This window comes from Sceloporus occidentalis, unplaced genomic scaffold (genome assembly GCF_023333645.1).
Source record: "Sceloporus occidentalis isolate IW3139 unplaced genomic scaffold, rSceOcc1.0.p SCAF_1, whole genome shotgun sequence".
NCBI classification, from domain to species: Eukaryota; Metazoa; Chordata; class Lepidosauria; order Squamata; family Phrynosomatidae; genus Sceloporus; species Sceloporus occidentalis.
In genome coordinates, this window is record NW_028316981.1 from 197200459 (window position 1) to 197217942 (window position 17484).

Sequence of the window (17484 nt, forward strand, 5' to 3'; positions counted from 1 at the left end):
TTCTATCACGATTCACATCTTTACCCCACCATTGGCATAAATGTATATCCATGGAGACTTCACTCCATGCACCTCATGAGTTAAACTGAGGTCCAAAACACACTGCAGAAATAATCCAGTTTGCGACCACTTTAACTGCCCTTGCTCAGTGCTAGGGAATCCTGGGAAATGTAGTTTATTGTGGCACCAGAGCTCTCTGACAGAGAAGGCTAAATGTCTTACAAAACTACAATTAAAGCAGTTAAAGCTTGGGGTGTACCATGGTGTTATAGCATGACTTTTGTCCTCAAAACCACTATCTGGGTACAGCCCGGCTCTAATGCGTGTCACTGAACTCACATTGTCAGCCATTTTTCAAAGTTGGAAAGCTCCCTACATTGAAAAATGGCCACCAAAGCGAGTTCAGGGCCCATATTGAAGCCATGCTATACCTGAATGACAGTTTTGGGGAGGAAAGTAGTGCAATAACACCAGGGTACAGCCCGAATGAAGCTTCAATTCAGCAGTGGTAAGACGTGTTTTTCAGTGGTGCGATAATCTCTCAAAACAGAACAAGCAAAACTAATTTTGCCAGTGGAGAGATGGAAGTCTGTGTCCTACATGGTGAGGCACATATTGTTCTGCAACTGCTCAAAAATCTAAGGAATTGGGAAATCATGGTAACTTTAAGGTTAGCTGATGGTTGTGAACCATTTTGTCTGGTATCATTAGAATCATGATGTAGGATGTGTTAAACATCCACCATGTTATCCTGTTATAGTTTCTCTGAAACAACAGATGAAATACTAGAAAAAGCCATATACATGTACATGTTTATATTTTCCTTTCTTTCCTAAATATAGGTGTAATAAAGGATACATTCTGAAGGGTGAAGAAGAAGCAGTGTGTCTTCCAAATGGCGAGTGGAATCATTCATCTCCATCTTGTGAATTAGTAAAATGCCCCCATCCAAAGGAAATAAACAATGGAAAATATGTAATGAGTGACACAACATACCTTTCTAGTGTATCCTACACCTGTGACACAGGATACAGGTAAACAAACTACCAGGTTGTACTTAATGTTGTGAATATCTTTTTAAAACTGGAGGTAAAAGAAAGAGCTCTTTTTTGTATCTATGAACTAAGAGTGACACTTATGGAAAATAATTCATATGGAATTGGGAGAGAAGGCTCTTTAAGATATTTTCTGTATTTCATGTAAAATGTAATGCTGCTGAGAATTCATATAGAGTTAGTCATCTGAACCAACAATTAATTCATTCTTTAAAGTATGTTTTTGCTTGGCAAAATCTGCAAATTACCTTATGATTAAAAGACTTCTATTTATACACTGAAGACCAACAAAGTCTTAATTGCTTCTTAATTAATATTACTTTTTTTAAACCCAGAGAACTCTGAAATACTCAGCAGAAGAATCTTCCATTAAATATAGTGACTGAGAGCAGCTATGTGTATTACGGTGATGTGGGGAACAGCACACACATTTTGATTATCATTTCAGAATGTAGGGCTTATGATATATCACGTGTAATAATGTTTAACTTCTGCCCACATTTTGAAATGGAATAGTTCTGCTATACTTTTCCAGCTAAAGGATTAAAACAGCTACAATTTTAGTAAAAATCTTGACAGATGGCTTCCCACTCCAGAATAGCAGGTCTGTTTTGCTGTTTAATTTTATTAAATGCATACTATTCCCCACTTCATTCCTGGAACAAATATGTTATTATTATTATCATTATTGAACTACTAAAAACAACACCCACGTAGCAGCTATAACAGGGTTCTTATGTCACAATATATCAGGACACTATGGGAACCAAGGCTTATAGTAGAATGATATGGTTGTGCATGCTGGCTTATTGCCCCTCCAGGAGCATAGGAACAACTCATGTTCATATTCGGGAACATATAAATAACCCATATGCTGGAACAAATAAATGGCCACCTTGGATTCAGCATGTATTCATTTATTTTATATCCTGCTTTCCCTCCAATATAGGACCCAAGAAGACAGTTTGAGTAACTAAGGCCCGGTACAGACGGGAGGCTCCGTGCCACCTGTCTTTCCCCCTCATCAGTGCCGCAGCAGCCACACCGTGTGGCACAAGATGCGCTACCAAAAAAAAGCTGCTCTAAGGGATTTCTTTTTTGCGGCACCGTAAAGGGGAAAGGGCACCCCCATGATGCCACAGTGATGTACGGACACTGCGCAGCGGCGACATCATCATGGCAGCCACCGTGTGGACAGGAGGCCGCCATGATGATGGAGTCCATACGGATTAGAGTTCCAGAGCATGTAGTTGGTGTGCACTCCGGAACCCTAGAATCAGCACCGGCACTCCGCTCCCTGCCCATCTGTACCAGGCCATAATACAGTTAAAATAATCAAATTAGCATAGAAGTTTTTTTAAAAAAAATGAAAAATCACATTAAGACAATAATTTAAAATTGTTTTGAAGAGCAGTTAATATATAATAATCATAATACAAACACAACACCCTCTATTTAAAAGACTTTTTGCATCAGACAGTTAACACTCAAAGTCCCAAGTGAACAAATTTAAAAAGGATTTGTTTTGTAACTTGTTAGAAAATCCTCAAAAGTAACTGCTTACTATATTAGCATATTTTGGTTGCTTCTTACATTAGTCATTACATTACTAATTATTTGGGGGGGGGGCAGGGATCAAAAGCTAAGTAAAATGGCTTAAATTTGGGGGGGAAATCCCAAAATGTCTCCCAAAGCATTCTGATCCTCAGGGGGAGCTACAAAAAGACCACCATCACCCCCCCCCCCCTCATAGTTCCAAAAAGTAACATGTTACACATAACATCATTACGTCAAATGGGTAACCTCCAAACTCTGGAAGAGCAAACAAAATAACCCATGGTTTATGGTACACTGTTTCTTTGACTTGTTGTGGGAGAGAAAAGCCAGAGTGCCACCTCTTTCCCATTTCAATATGATAAATAGATTAGGGATAGAAGGTCATTGATATGTTTAGCCATTTTCCTAGCAACCAGAAGCTAGCACACAACCCACATGTTGGCTGCTCTACAACAAGCCTAGTTTCTTCAAAATTTTAGGGCCTGAACAGACAGGTCAGAATAAAGCTGCTTCGGGTCACTTTGGAGGTATGCTGTTTAAATGATGCATGCATCCTAAAAGTCCAAAGCTGTGCCAAAGCTGCACTCCAGTCCTTATGACTGGAGAGTGGCTTTGGCACAGCTTCCGGCATCTTAGGAAGCTTAAATGCATCATTTAAACAGCATACCTCCAAAGTGACCCAAAGCAGCTTTATTTTGGACTGTCTGTTCGGGCTCTATGTTTGCTATTATGTTTGAATGTACCCCATACCCTCCACTAAGAAATTTGGCTATCTTTGCTATATTTTTAAAAAATGTATCTAACCTAACCTGTTGTGTGTATGACAATGTTTCCCTTTTGGCCAACATCCTTTGATATGATATAAAAGGCACATATCTCTTGGGAATTTTTTATTTGCTATAACAATCACACCATCTACAACTTAAAAATCATAAATATGTACCTCTATATTGATTAATAAAAGTTAACCATTCTCAAGGAAAGGACTGAAAAAGTATCCTTAGGATCATATTTGGATAGAAGAGATTTCCTTCCTGCTTTTTCTATCATTTTCCTTTTTATGTTTATGTTTCATAGTCTGCAAGGAGCCTCAGTACTTGTGTGTGAAGATACAGCTAACTGGAGCAGTTTACCTCCAGAATGTGAAATAGTTTCTTGTGATCTTCCTCCTGTTATTAAAGATGCTATTGTAACTGGGAACAACTTTACCTTTGGAAACACCGTCACTTATACGTGTAAGGAAGGGTATGTAAATGAACTCTAATAGATTGTAACTGTTAACTAATACAAGTTGCCACTCTCTAAATAAAGTCCCGAAATGCACGGGCCAAAGAAGCCACTTCAAGCACCCTAGGGCATGGCATTCAGATGATGCATGCCCCCAAAGTGGTGGAAAGCTGCTCCACAATCCAGTTTTTTGGAGTGGATAAATAAGAAGCCAATTAAATCTGACTCCTGGTGAGCTGTCTGCTTTGTCCCATAGAGATGTAAATCATACACATGGAAAAATTAATAATTTTACCATTTTTCTCCTCTCTGTGAGAAGGTTGTCAAAAAAAAGTGCAGTTTCCAAAAACTATTCACGGTTCAGGATTTATTCTGTGTTAAAAAAAAAAGTGCATGTTGGATTTTTGTACAGAAACCAGCATTTTCTGCACAGAAAAATACTTTCCAGCATGAAAAATTGTTTTCTGTGCAGAATGCTGTGCAAAAGAAGAAGAAGAAGAAGAAGAAGAAGAAGAAGAAGAAGCTGTTTATGTACAGGAAAATCGTTTTCTGAACAGGAATGCATACAAAACACACACAGATTTTTTATTTTTATTTTTATTTATTTATTTATTTATTTTGTGGAGCCAAAAGTTTCCTGCACAGAAAACAGCATTTTCTGGGCAGAAATTCATTTTTCAACCATTTTTAAAAAATATACCCATTTTTCCATATTTATTGTAGAAATTATGATAATTTAAAGGGGGGGGGCTCTGTTGAAGAGACTTTTGCTGGAACCCACCACTCTACGTAATTATTATCCACTTTTTAATCTTTCTACATAAAAGTGTGGTCTTAAAGTGAGTGCTGGCAGCACAACTCCATACACAACTCCATACTTTTTGGATTGAACTAATTGCTTTAATCCATACCAAGATGGTTTCAAGTCTGTTTATGGGACTAAAAGAGTATTGTTCTCCTTGGTGGGTGAACTGTTGGATACTGGACAGTGAAATGTATCAGTTCTGCTGCACTTTTCAGCAGCATTTGATACTATCAGTCATGACATTTTACTAGATCTTTTGGCTGATAGGGGATTTAATTAAAATTAATATCACTCCACTGACTGTCGGTTAGTTTCTGGCAAAGTACAAAGTTCTGGGGAGAGTAAGAAATATGTTGTTGTTGTTGTTGTTGTTGTTGTTGCTACTGTTTTGTGATTATTTCTATTTGATTGAAAATTTCCAGTAAGTGATGCTTACTGTTCAGTAAGTGTTGTTCAGCATCGTGGATTTTAGTCTGTGAAGTTCTGCAAAGTTCAGTACTGTCCCTTATGTGCATTAACACTTGTACAAGGAGGAAATCAGGAATTTGAGGGATGGGTCATAGATGATACCCAGCTTTCTTTCTCAGTTGATGCCAAGGAGGTGCTGGAAATGCATTATTTGGGCCCATTGCCTCGGTGCATACATTGTGGCTCAACACAGACAAGACAGCAGGAAAGCCTGTCTGACATTACAACCTATTCTGGATGGCATGTTAGGCTCTTTGAAAGGAGAACTTTGGGGGTTGGGGTTGCTCTTAGATCTAACTTTGTTTCCAGAAGAATATGTGATTGCTGTGACAAAGAGCACTTTTTCCAAGCTTTGGCTAGTGCAGGGGCTGTCCTCCCTCATAACAAAGATAAATTTGGCCAGAGAGGTTCATGACTTAATAATCTTATGATCAGACTACTAGAAGCTTCAAGCAGTGCAAAATACAGCAGCCAGGCTGAATTGTTTCATATCCGTTTTGGACCTTAGAATCAGACTTGGCTTTTAGACAGGTTTATTGTGTGTTTTAAAAATTTGGCTTTTAAAAATTATGTTTATCAGTTCTGCATCAACTTCAGAACCCTGCTGGTTTTCAAGGTGATAAACAAACACTTTTAATAAATAAATAATACTGTATTTCTTATGCATAACAAGTGATGCAGACAAATTATCTTGGATGATTGTAGAAAAATGGTGGTCATCGGTAGGTGTCTTCCTCTGGTCCCCCAGAATTGTATGCAGTTGTTTTTATCTAAAAAATGAAGTATTGCAGCCTTACCCAAATACTGTTATAATAGTGGCCTATATTATGTATGGATACAGTACAATTAAGGTCAAATATTTTAAAATTCCATTGTCGTCAGTATGCTGGGTGTCACTGGGTGTCACTGGGTGCAGGGGACTGCTGGGGGGGGGGGGACCAAAATCATGCTCCTCTGGCCCCAGGCTTTCTCCCTGGGAGGAGAGATTTTAAATTCTTTGAGACTTCCACTGAAATCATTGAGACTTTAAAATGCTTAAGACTGGTAGAATCGTGCTGTGCCAACATTTACAGTACTTCAGAATTTTAAATTATTTCTTAAATCATTTAAAAATAAAAATTTCCAAAGGCTTATAAGATTTTTTTAACAAATAAAAATTTCAGGTTTTCGATTTTAAGAAGACAATAAAAGCTATCCCTTAGGAATCTAATATTGGTATCTTTTTTCCACTCCACAGTTACACATTAATTGGCCCAGAAACTGTTGAATGCATGGTAAATGGCAAATGGGACATTAATCACCAACAGTGTGTTGCTGTTTCATGTGATGAACCGCCTCCTGTGGAACATGCTTCTCCAGAAAGTGGCCACCGGCTATTTGGTGACATAGCTATCTACTACTGCTCTGATGGATACAGCTTAGCTGGTAATTCACAGTTACTCTGTAATGCCCAGGGAAAGTGGGTTCCACCTGCTGGCAAAGATGTTCCTGAGTGTATAGCTGACTTCTGTGAGAGACCACTGTCTGTGTCATACAGCATCTTGGAATCCTCAAACAAAGCCAAATTTGCTGCAGGGTCAACTGTGAGCTTCAAGTGCATGGAGGGTTTTGTCTTAAACACTTCTGCTAAGATTGAATGTGTTCGGGGAGGGCAATGGAACCCATCTCCACTGACTATCCAATGCATTCCTGTTCGCTGTGGGGAGCCTCCAAGCATAAAAAATGGCTATGTGATTGGCACAAATTACAGCTTTGGTGCAATTGTGGCTTACAGCTGCACTAGGGGATACTATATTAAAGGAGAAAAGAAGAGGACATGTGAAGCAACGGGAACTTGGAGCGGCATGATACCTACTTGTCATCCAGTGTCCTGTGGAGAGCCAATGAAACTTCCAAATGGAGTTATTGAGGTATTGCTAAGCTCTTGAATGCATGGAACATTGATAATATTTATGCATTTAGCAATTCTGAATAATTAAATGTAGGGCCCTGTCTCCATGGGCCAAATAAATCAGCCTCCCCCCATCCCCTCAACAGGCAGTCCAAACAACACATGTCCCAACCTCAAGTCTGACATGAACAGAATGGAGGACATATGGCCCATTCAGCACCAAATCCGGGTATACCCCTGTTAAAACAGGTTTAAATAACTCCCTGTTTGCCCCACATCTTCTTAGAAGATCCAGAGCCCTCCATTCCAATGCTGGGTGGCCACTTAAAATGTGTCCCACTCTGCTGCCTATCATGGCCACTAGTGTTGCGTTTCACTCACTCTCAAGTCAGAATAAGGTGCCTAGCCATGTGAACAGGGCTGGCAACCTCCTCCTGAACTCAGGAGTGAGACTCATCGTGGCCACTCCAGGCAGCAGAGTGGAATGCCTGTGCAAACAGCCACTTGGCATCTGAATGGAGAACTCCAGGTAATGCGGGAAGGTCAGTGCAAATAGGACCTAGGCCAATAAACATGAAAAATAATTTTTTAAAAAAATAGAACAAATGGTGTGACTATTTTTTTCCAAATGAAAGCAAAAAACAATTAAAAACAGAATAATCTAATTATGGAAATATCCTACTGTCAATATCAGGCTTCTCAAAATCAGATATATACACTTTCATCCACTAAGTGCAGCACTTTTAAGAAGGATGCACACAAAACCAGAAAGCATGTCACTTGCTAAGTTTTCTAATACTCCTCTACAGAGGGTGACCAGATTAATAGAGGTATCAAGCGATAATTAAAAACCACTTGTTTTTTCATTCATCACCCATAAAAATATTGAGAAAGGGAACTGGATCTGCTCCTCACAAACATATACACAGACAAACACAAATGCATATCACTTAAATATTATTTATGTTGTTTATAATGATGACTTTCAGTATTTTGATTTCAAAATTTTATGTTAACCTGATGTTATAAAACTAACCTGGGAGTTGTCATATCTTAAATTACAAAAGAAACTTTAAATTGTGTAAAATTATTACATGCGAAACTGGGGAATATCTTTGAGGTTTTTGAAATCAAGCTCTTAACATTTCTGGACTGTGATAAAGCAGTGCTAGATTTATGACATTTATGATATTAAATTCGTAACATTTGCTTCTGTTATCCATTTTTAGATAATAACAGGACGATCCTTTGGAAGTGAGGTGAGATATCAGTGCAATGCTGGTTACCAACTGATTGGAAGTCCAGTGTTATTTTGTCAAGCCAACCGTCAATGGTATAGCGAAGCACCTCCTTCCTGTATTCTCCTCACTTGTGAGGAGCCACCTCCTATCCAGCATGGATTCAGAAAGGGTGAAATTTTTGAGGTGGGAGCTAAGGTCAGTTTTGTTTGTGATGAAGGCTATGAGCTGATAGGAGATGCTTCTTGGATCTGTCAGAAAACTGGGACATGGAACAAAAAGCAAAACCCCAAATGTGTCCCAACAAAGTGTCCTGAACCACCACTAATTGAAAATCAGCTTGTCCTAAAGGAGATGGCTGATCAAGTGAGTGTGGTGCAGTTTTCATGCAAAGAGGGCTTCATTTTGCGTGGTGCCTCTGTGCTGAAATGCTTACCATCACAACAGTGGAATGATTCTTTCCCAGTCTGCCAGGCGGTACTATGCCGTAGGCCTCCTTATATTCCTTTTGGGGATCCTGTGATATCATCCCTTCATTTTGGTAGCACAGTGACCTACACCTGCATGGATGGTTTTTTGCTGAAAGGAGTTTCTACCATCAGTTGCCAAGAAGATGGCACATGGAGCTTCCCATTGCCAGAGTGCATTCCAGTGGAGTGTCCACAGCCAGAGGAAATTCAGAATGGCATTGTGGATGTGCAAGGCCTCACATATCTCAGCACTGCACTATATAATTGTAAACCAGGCTTTGAACTAGTGGGAAACATGACTGTTCTTTGCGGAGAGGATGGCCACTGGCTTGGAGGAAAGCCTACTTGCAAACCTATTGAATGCTCCAAGCCCAAGGAGATACAAAATGGCAGATATTCATATGCTGAACTGCACTACAGGCAAACAGTTACATATTCATGTGACAGAGGATTCCAGCTAGAAGGACAGAGTGTTCTGAGTTGCTTGGAATCAAGGCAATGGGATGCTGATGCTCCCTCTTGCATTGCTATCACTTGTGATCCTCCACAACCTATTGAGAATGGCTTTGTGGAAGGTGCCGATTACAGCTATGGTGCCATGGTGATATACAGCTGTATACCAGGATTTCAACTTTCTGGCCTTGCCATGCAGACCTGTGAGGAATTAGGATGGTCTAGTGTTAGTCCAGTATGCCTTCCAACAGACTGTGGCCTTCCTCCCCATATAGATTTTGGGGGGTATATAACAATTAATAATGAGGAAAAACTTTATGGCCAGGAAGGACTATTACCAGAGGGGTTCCATACTGCCAGCCCACCTATTTTCTCTCTAATACTTGAGAACCAAAAAGACATGCAAAGTTCTTCAAGGGCCATTAATACTTTGCCACTGTCAGGCTATTTATATGGGACTACAATATTGTATAGTTGCTTTCTCGGCTATGAACTCTTAGGAAATTCTGTGCTAGCCTGCCAAGAGGATGGAATGTGGAATGGTAGTGCTCCAGTCTGCATTTCCATTCAGTGTGAATTACTGTTGCCTCCAGAAAATGGCTTTGTACATTTTACAGAGAACACCCTTGGTAGTACAGTTAAATATACCTGTAAACCAGGTTATAAGCTAATTGGCTCAGAAACAAGATTTTGTACATCTAGTAGACAATGGAGTGAAGCAGCACCAAGCTGTGAGGTGGTGTCATGCACAGTGCCAAGCAAACCCATGAATGGCACAGTAAAAGGGGAAGTTTACACTTATGGGAGCATAGTCCAATATGATTGCAATCCTGGGTTTCAGTTAAATGGTTCAGAGAAGAGAACATGCCAGGCTGATAAAAAATGGGATGGAAATGAGCCAATCTGCATTCCCATTTCCTGTGGCCAAGTTCCCAATTTAGAGAATGGCCAAGTAACTGGAGAGGAATATACATTCCAAAAATATGTTGAGTACAGCTGCAGGGCAGGTTTCCTACTGGAAGGTGACCAAAAGAGAATCTGCCTTGCAGATGGAAGTTGGAGTGGAAGGGCTCCTGTATGTAGAGCAGTCCAGTGTCCTGTGCCACTGAAACCTCCTCATGGGAAAATTAATGGACCAGAATTCGGTTTTGGAAAGAGTATAGAGTATCAGTGTGATGAAGGTTATGTCATGCATGGTGCACCCTCACTTATCTGTCAGGCTAATGGTTCCTGGGATAAAGAGGTTCCATTCTGTGAGCCTGTCAACTGTGGGCCTCCTGAGGACATTGCTCATGGCTTCCTGAATGGGTCAGTCTTCAGCTATGGGGAATATATAGAATACATTTGCTTTCCTGGCTATGAGTTACAAGGAAATCCAGTAAGGCAGTGCACATCTAATGGCTTGTGGACTGGAAAACCTGCTTCTTGCCTACCTTGTGAATGCCCTGTGCCAACAATTCAGAATGGTGTAATTAAAGGTAACAATTTTGGCTGTGGCAAGAGAGTTGAATTTCAGTGCCTAGAAGGTTTCAAACTGCTAGGACCTTCAGAAATCACCTGTGAAAGTGCAGGCAGATGGAGCTCTGGCTTTCCCCACTGTGGGCTGATCTCATGCGGCCCTCCACCAACAATCCCCAATGCATTCATCAATGGGAGCAGTTCTGTGGATCAGAATACGATAATGTATAATTGTGAAATGGGCTATGTGATGCAAGGGAGCCCTGAACTGACATGTACAGAAAAAGGAGTCTGGAGTGAGCCATATCCAAGTTGTGCATTGCTGACCTGTGGTCCACCACCTTCTGTACCTCATGCCTTTGCTTTAGGAGACTCACAAGCCTATGGAAGTAAAGTCCAGTACAGGTAAGAATAGTTTTAAATATACATACACACACATCAGCTTATATGTTTGTCAGAAAGAGGTGACAGGCTGGTTGATACTCACTGAGACGGCAGAATTTTGTCTTCCCTATTATTTTTATTGTCACCATCACCATCACCATCTTTATTTATATCCTAGTTTTCTCCCCCAAAAAATTGGAGTTCAAAACCACTTACAGTTTCAAACAAGTACAAGACAACTAAAAACATGCAAAAGGTGAACTTTAAAATAGAATCAAACTAATTACAATATTAAAACAAGTTAAAATATAGACTTTTTTAAAAAAGCAATTGAAAACAATTCAATTTAACGCAAGACAGCACCTCTTAAAGCTCATTCCTTAAAAATCTATGGGTATTGGGGGGGGGGTCAGTTTTGCCTTTTTTGCCTCCCCTCCTGGGTCATTTTAGGCCCAGGAGAGCCCTTTAAAAAAAGGTGTGTTTATTTCCTGTCTTTTAACAAGGCCTCCCTGAGGTCTGAAATGACTCAGGGGGGTCAAAGATGTCACCCATGCCCCAGAGGGCATTTGGAGGGAATGACCCCTAGGAGCCACAAAAACAGTCCTGGAGGCCTCAAGAGGTCCATGGGCCACACTTCTACCCATCCCTGGAATAAGCCTATCTTCCAGTATGAGATTGCCCAAGTTTACAAGAAAATTAGCTGATGAAGACGATTGAACTTGCTGAAGTGTGAAAATGATCGATTTCAATCAAATCAAAACCTTAAATAAGTTTAAGAAAGATTGGGAAATTTTTATCACATATTTGTAGTATTAATCAGCTTTGGTCCTATAAAATAAACAGAGTTGGTATGGTACAGAAGCATAAATATTTATCATATATAAGGAAGCAGTGAAAGAGTGATATATAGCCATTAGTGTCAGGGGGAGGCAATAGTGTATGTTTATGTTTGTTAAGTAGTTGAGTTCAATTTGCTTTGTCATTGTTTACTATTATAGTCTGTGTTTTAGATATATCTATACAAATTGTTGCTGTGGGTAAGATTAATGGAAATGATTTTAATTTTAAAACGAGAAAAAGAGAGAGAACTTGCCTGGGTTTGAGATCCTCACTGGAGTCTCTTCTCTCATTCCCAGGACCCTCAGAGGAAGCTTTGGTAGGGATGCATGAGAAGACATGCTCTGTGGCTGCTCCAGATTATGGAGGTTTCAGGTTCCAGGAAGACTAAGTTGCTCCCCGAGCCTTGGTTTCCTTCCACATGCAAACAAAAAACATTCAAATAGACTTTGGGAAGTTGCCTGGCTAAGTGGTTTTATTAACCACTGATGCTGTGCGTTATTATTGTTGCATTCTGGAAATGCTTTTCCCCTTGCTGTTTTTTTATAGTGGAATTGGTTTAATTTTTATTTTATTTTTTTAGAATTTTAGCGTTTTGTGATTTTCTTTGTATATGTTCCTTAATCTTGTTGTAAACCACTTTGCACCAGTTTTTAGAAATAAGATGAACTACAAATCAAATAAAAATAAATCAAATAATAAATAGAGAACAATCTAATATGATGCCAATGTTACCATTAAGTTTCGATTTATTCACCTATTTCTTTAAAAATGTTTGTAATCTGTAATGCATTTTGCATCAAATTGTAGGGAGCTTGCCCATAATTAGTTGGAGATATACACATATTCAGACATTTTTTAAAATCTAAAAATGGAAATACTAATTGGAGTGAATAGTGATTTTTCATTTTCTTTTTTCAAAAATGGTGCTATTGCTGACAGCAAGGCTGCACTTTGTGTGTTACAGATGTCTGGAAGGTTATGTGATGGAGACTGAAATGGATACTTGCACCTGTCAGGAAGATGGACACTGGTCTCCTGATAGCATTTCTTGTTGTCCCAAAAAATGCCCCTTACCAGTAAATATAACCAATGTAATTATTTCTGGAGCTGAATTCACTGTGAACAAGAGCATTACCTTATCATGTCCAGAAGGCTATCTTTTAATTGGGGCAAGCACTTCTACATGCCAGGTAAAGACATATCTTCCTCCTTTTTTGTTTCCGTTTTAGATGTCATTGTCAGGGATTCTACAAAACATTTCATACACACTGAAATATACCTACAGCTGGAAAAAAATAATTACTGGGAACAATGGAGAACATGTGTTCATATGATTCCATGGATTTCTAAAGAATATCTTGTCCAAAGTATACTTCCTATGAAAATCCCTTTCTGCTGACCAGTAGAGATGTTTCTGATAACATTTCTTATTGCACAAATGTAGGCTTCCACCTGATGAGGCAAACAGTGGAGAGACCTGAGTGAAACACTACCTCTTGACTTCTGTAAACATACATATGTACATGGCAGATGATAAACATTTGCACATATCTGCCTTTTCAGTCACATAGAGGCTCTCACTTGAAATAACAAAAAAGTAAGTTGGCTGCAAAGAAACCCTATAGTCACACCCTCACTGATTGTAGGGAACCATTTGCTAGGATATTTCACTCCATTGCATACATCTCTTGAAACTATTTCTAAAGTGGCTTTCAATGAGTTTTGAAAGGGCATACATGTTAAGGAGTCTGTGAGTCTCACTTTCTAAACTGTATAGAATATTTGTAATGTTTTCTGTTGTTTTTATGCTACCTAGAAAATCTTGAATATGCTTTCTTTTTTCTTTCTTGTTAGAATCATGGTAACTGGGTGCCATCGTTTTCAAGTGATATCTGTGCACCTGTATCATGTGGAAAGCCTGACTCTCCAGCACATGGAATGGTGGTTGGCAACAAATACAGTTACAGAGACACAGTTCTTTACAAATGCGGCTCTGGTTATGAATTGAGTGTGAGTCAATGATACTTACTTTATGATCTGCTGGTTAGCATGTAGTGCAGTAAATAACATGTGTAGATCAGAATGAAGTTTATTCAGATTCCTCAAGTGGGTCATGCTTTCTTAGTATGGCTTCTCCTGCCACCTTGTGGATATCAGTAGAGAAATATGGATATAAACTAGAAATGTGTCACACATGAAGGATATATGCCTGCCTTATTTGGCATTTGTCTCATAACAATACAAGGATGTTGCAACCCCATCTCTGTATATTGGAAAGGATTAATAAGCAATATGTGCATATTTATTTTGCAGCCAGATGTAAAGACCAAAAGCTAATGTTTGTTTGGGCTCTTACTTCTAATTACACTTCTGCATTTATCAAAACAAAAACTACATCTGAATAAGGTGGTAATTAAAAGAAGACAAAGTATTCTGTATTACTTCAAAATGCAAATAGGGAATCATATTTTTGAATGTGTTGTGGCATTTAAAAATTCTTCAAGCAGGAGACTAACGCTGCAGGGAGAGTACTAAGTAAAACTTTTTCTGTCTTAGCTGTTTGAATTTATAAAAAGTTATTTACATGTGCAAATATTGAGAAATCATATGACCACCTTCAGTGATACATCCTTGGGATTCTCTTGTGTAATTCTGTTGCTTATATAATAACCAATGCACTTGTAAGTTTGCCTTGAAAGTTAAATAATAATAATAATAATAATGACTATTTAATATTGAGAGCCGGTGTATGCCACAGTAGTTGTGAAGGGCACTCCTGCAGCCTCTAAGACATCATTTTTCTCTGTCTGTATATAGTGCTTTGGTGTGAACAAAGCCCCAGGGTAACACTAATGCATAAAAATAAAACTCAGTGAGGAAAGATTAACAGAATAGAACCAAAATAACACACACACACACACACACACACACACGTAACCATATTAGAGTTACAGTAGTTCTAATCATTTCTCAGTTGAAAACCAGGTAATGTGTAGGGTGGACCTGCAGAAAAATATTACATTGTGGAGCGTATCTCTTCAGGCTACCAGCCACCCATGCAGTCCTCCCAGTAATGATTCTACTTGTTGTGTGCCTTCAAGTTGTTTCTGATTTATGGCAAACCTAAGGTGAATCTGTCATGGAGTTTTCTTGGCAAGGTTTGTTCAGAGAGAGTTTGCCATTGCTTTCCTCTGGGGCTGAGAGTATGTGACTTGCCCAAGATCATCCAGTAGGGATTTGACCCCTGTTCTGCAGAGTCTTGGGGCCCGTACAGACAGGCCAAAATAAAGCTGCTTCGGGTCATTTTGGAGGTTTGCTGTTTAAATGATGCATGTTTTCCTAAGACACACACATCTTAAGAGGCCAGAAGCTGTGCCAAAACTGTGCTCCAGTGTAGATGCATTCTAAATGGAGAGCTCCTGCCAGTTCGGTTAGTACACCAAATTATATATCCACACTATGCCCAGGTTTTGAGGTAGATTTATACTATTTTGCACCACCACACATAAGTGGATAACTGACCGATCCAGTTGGGAATTGTGGTTAATGAACAAAAATCCAACAATGTCGTTTACAGTCAAAATCTGGGCTAAAGTTTAGGCCCACCACACAGCTTGTATAGAAAGATATTTTTTCTTCAATGAATCTTCATGTAAGAAACAGGACATAAGGGATTATGGGCGGATGGGAGTCTTTGGAGCTCCTAGTAAAATTCCATAAAAGAGGCAGGGTAACTGTATTGTAAAAGCTTCAATTTAGTAATACATGCTGTATGTGGAATGTGGTTCCCACAACACTCTTATGTAAAGGTAAAGTCTTACTTTTTGTTTTACATATTGTACTATTATTTTCTTACATTTTCATTTTCCAAACATCAACAAGTTGGCTAACAATATCTATGCTAATAAAATAGGATAACTTTTTTTTAAATCCAAAAATGTAAAATGTAGATGGATTTGGGAAAGACAATTTTCCTCTAACCCACAAGCCTGTTGAACGAGCCATATCTGTACTGATTGTTAAGAGTCAAAGGAGTCAGGTCATATTTTATTTATGAAAAATAATTTTATTTATTATTAGATGTAGCATCAGAATAATAATAAAAACTATTTGTTACTGCAAAGTGATAACTAAGTGAAAAGTGAACATTCCATTCCCCAGATTTTGTTTCATGCCCTCAGTAAATCATGCAGAAATTAAAGCATACATATTTCTGATTTCCTTGGCTTTTCAAGGACTGTAAGATTATGACAAAATGATGGATATTTCATGCTATTTTCTGAAACCTTCTCTTGCCTGATAGGGTGATGCAGAACGTATCTGTCAAGCAGATAAGCAATGGAGTGGAGCGACTCCAGTGTGCAAAAGTAAGCTATGCATTAGTTTTATTACATGTCAAGTTCAGCCTGAATATGGCTTTTTAAAAGGAGAAAAATAGCACTATGTATATTGATTTTGACTGGAGAAGCTGAGCTTCTTTTAAATAGCATTTAAGAATAATTTAGTTCTGAGTACAAGAATATATGGTGGAATTTTAAAGGTGTCTATTAATTATAGATAAGGTAAGCAATTTCATTTTGGACAGTTTGGATTGCAGAAGCCACAAGGCTTGGAAAGGATCACCTTTTTCAGCTTTTTGCTGGAGTCACACAGGATAAGCTGCACACATGAAGCTCCCCTTTCTGTCTTTAGACTTTCCAAAAAACTGCAAAATACCTTAAGTATAAGAGGCACTGTTGCATCTAGAGTGATTTGCCTTTCAGCATTTCTGTACAAGTGTCATTATGGTCTTCCAAATTATGTACCTTATTGTATTAGCTGGTGACTATTAACATGTATGTTTTGCTTCCCTCCCCACTCCTGACTTTTGGGTGAAGCTTCATTATCTTAAACACCTTAAAATGACTGCATTACATAGCAGTATAATCTAGCAGCATAATCTAGCAGCATTATTGAATGCTTTTCACACCATTCACCAATGACTGGCTACTATCAGCTTCTTTAATTCCAACATGTCAGTTACTTGCGTTCCTAATAAGTTGCTAAGGCAAACCCATTGATGTCAATCAACCACAGACCTAAACCTACCTATACAGAAAAAAGGGGGAGAGTGAGTTTAAAAAAAGAAATCACATGTTTCTGTACATAAATACAAATATAAGGTTAATCTTTGTGTGTTCACATTCAGAAATATCCTGTGGAGCCCCTGAAACCATAGATAATGGATCCATTATTGGCAAAGATTTCTTGTTTGGAGATGAAATTCTTTACAGCTGCAATCGAGGATTTGAGCTACAGGGACCAGCTCGAAGGATCTGTCATGTTAACAAAAAGTGGAGCCCCTCAGCCCCCTCGTGTGTGAGTAAGTAAAGATCAGTATATATGGGCCAAACTACTTCAAACAATATATACAGCAGAGTAGCAAAGTTCCCCACAATGCAGCCCTCTCTCTGAATGTCTGCCATTCATAAAGCAATACTGGCAGTAGCATAACACAGCAGAGTTAAAGACTGCATACTGTGAAACTTTTCCAGAGGTAAAGCTCCTAGTACTAACAATGAAAACGCATTGTACTCTGTTTTTCCCTCTTTATAGTGCAGTGCATGTGTGTGTGCTAAGAAAATAGATGGAATAAATT

The 17484-nt window shown here is 38.9% G+C and overlaps 1 protein-coding gene across 1 annotated transcript in view; it reads left to right on the top strand.

The window, feature by feature from the left end:
• Positions 1–17484, top strand: part of SVEP1 (sushi, von Willebrand factor type A, EGF and pentraxin domain containing 1) — a 142462-nt gene that overhangs the window by 102733 nt on the left and 22245 nt on the right. Inside the window, exons 35-42 of the mRNA XM_089488273.1 lie at positions 843–1034; positions 3690–3857; positions 6350–7022; positions 8233–11027; positions 12811–13036; positions 13701–13856; positions 16150–16213; positions 17035–17208. Coding sequence (XP_089344399.1) covers positions 843–1034; positions 3690–3857; positions 6350–7022; positions 8233–11027; positions 12811–13036; positions 13701–13856; positions 16150–16213; positions 17035–17208 — 4448 coding nt within the window. The remainder of the gene's footprint in view (positions 1–842; positions 1035–3689; positions 3858–6349; positions 7023–8232; positions 11028–12810; positions 13037–13700; positions 13857–16149; positions 16214–17034; positions 17209–17484) is intronic.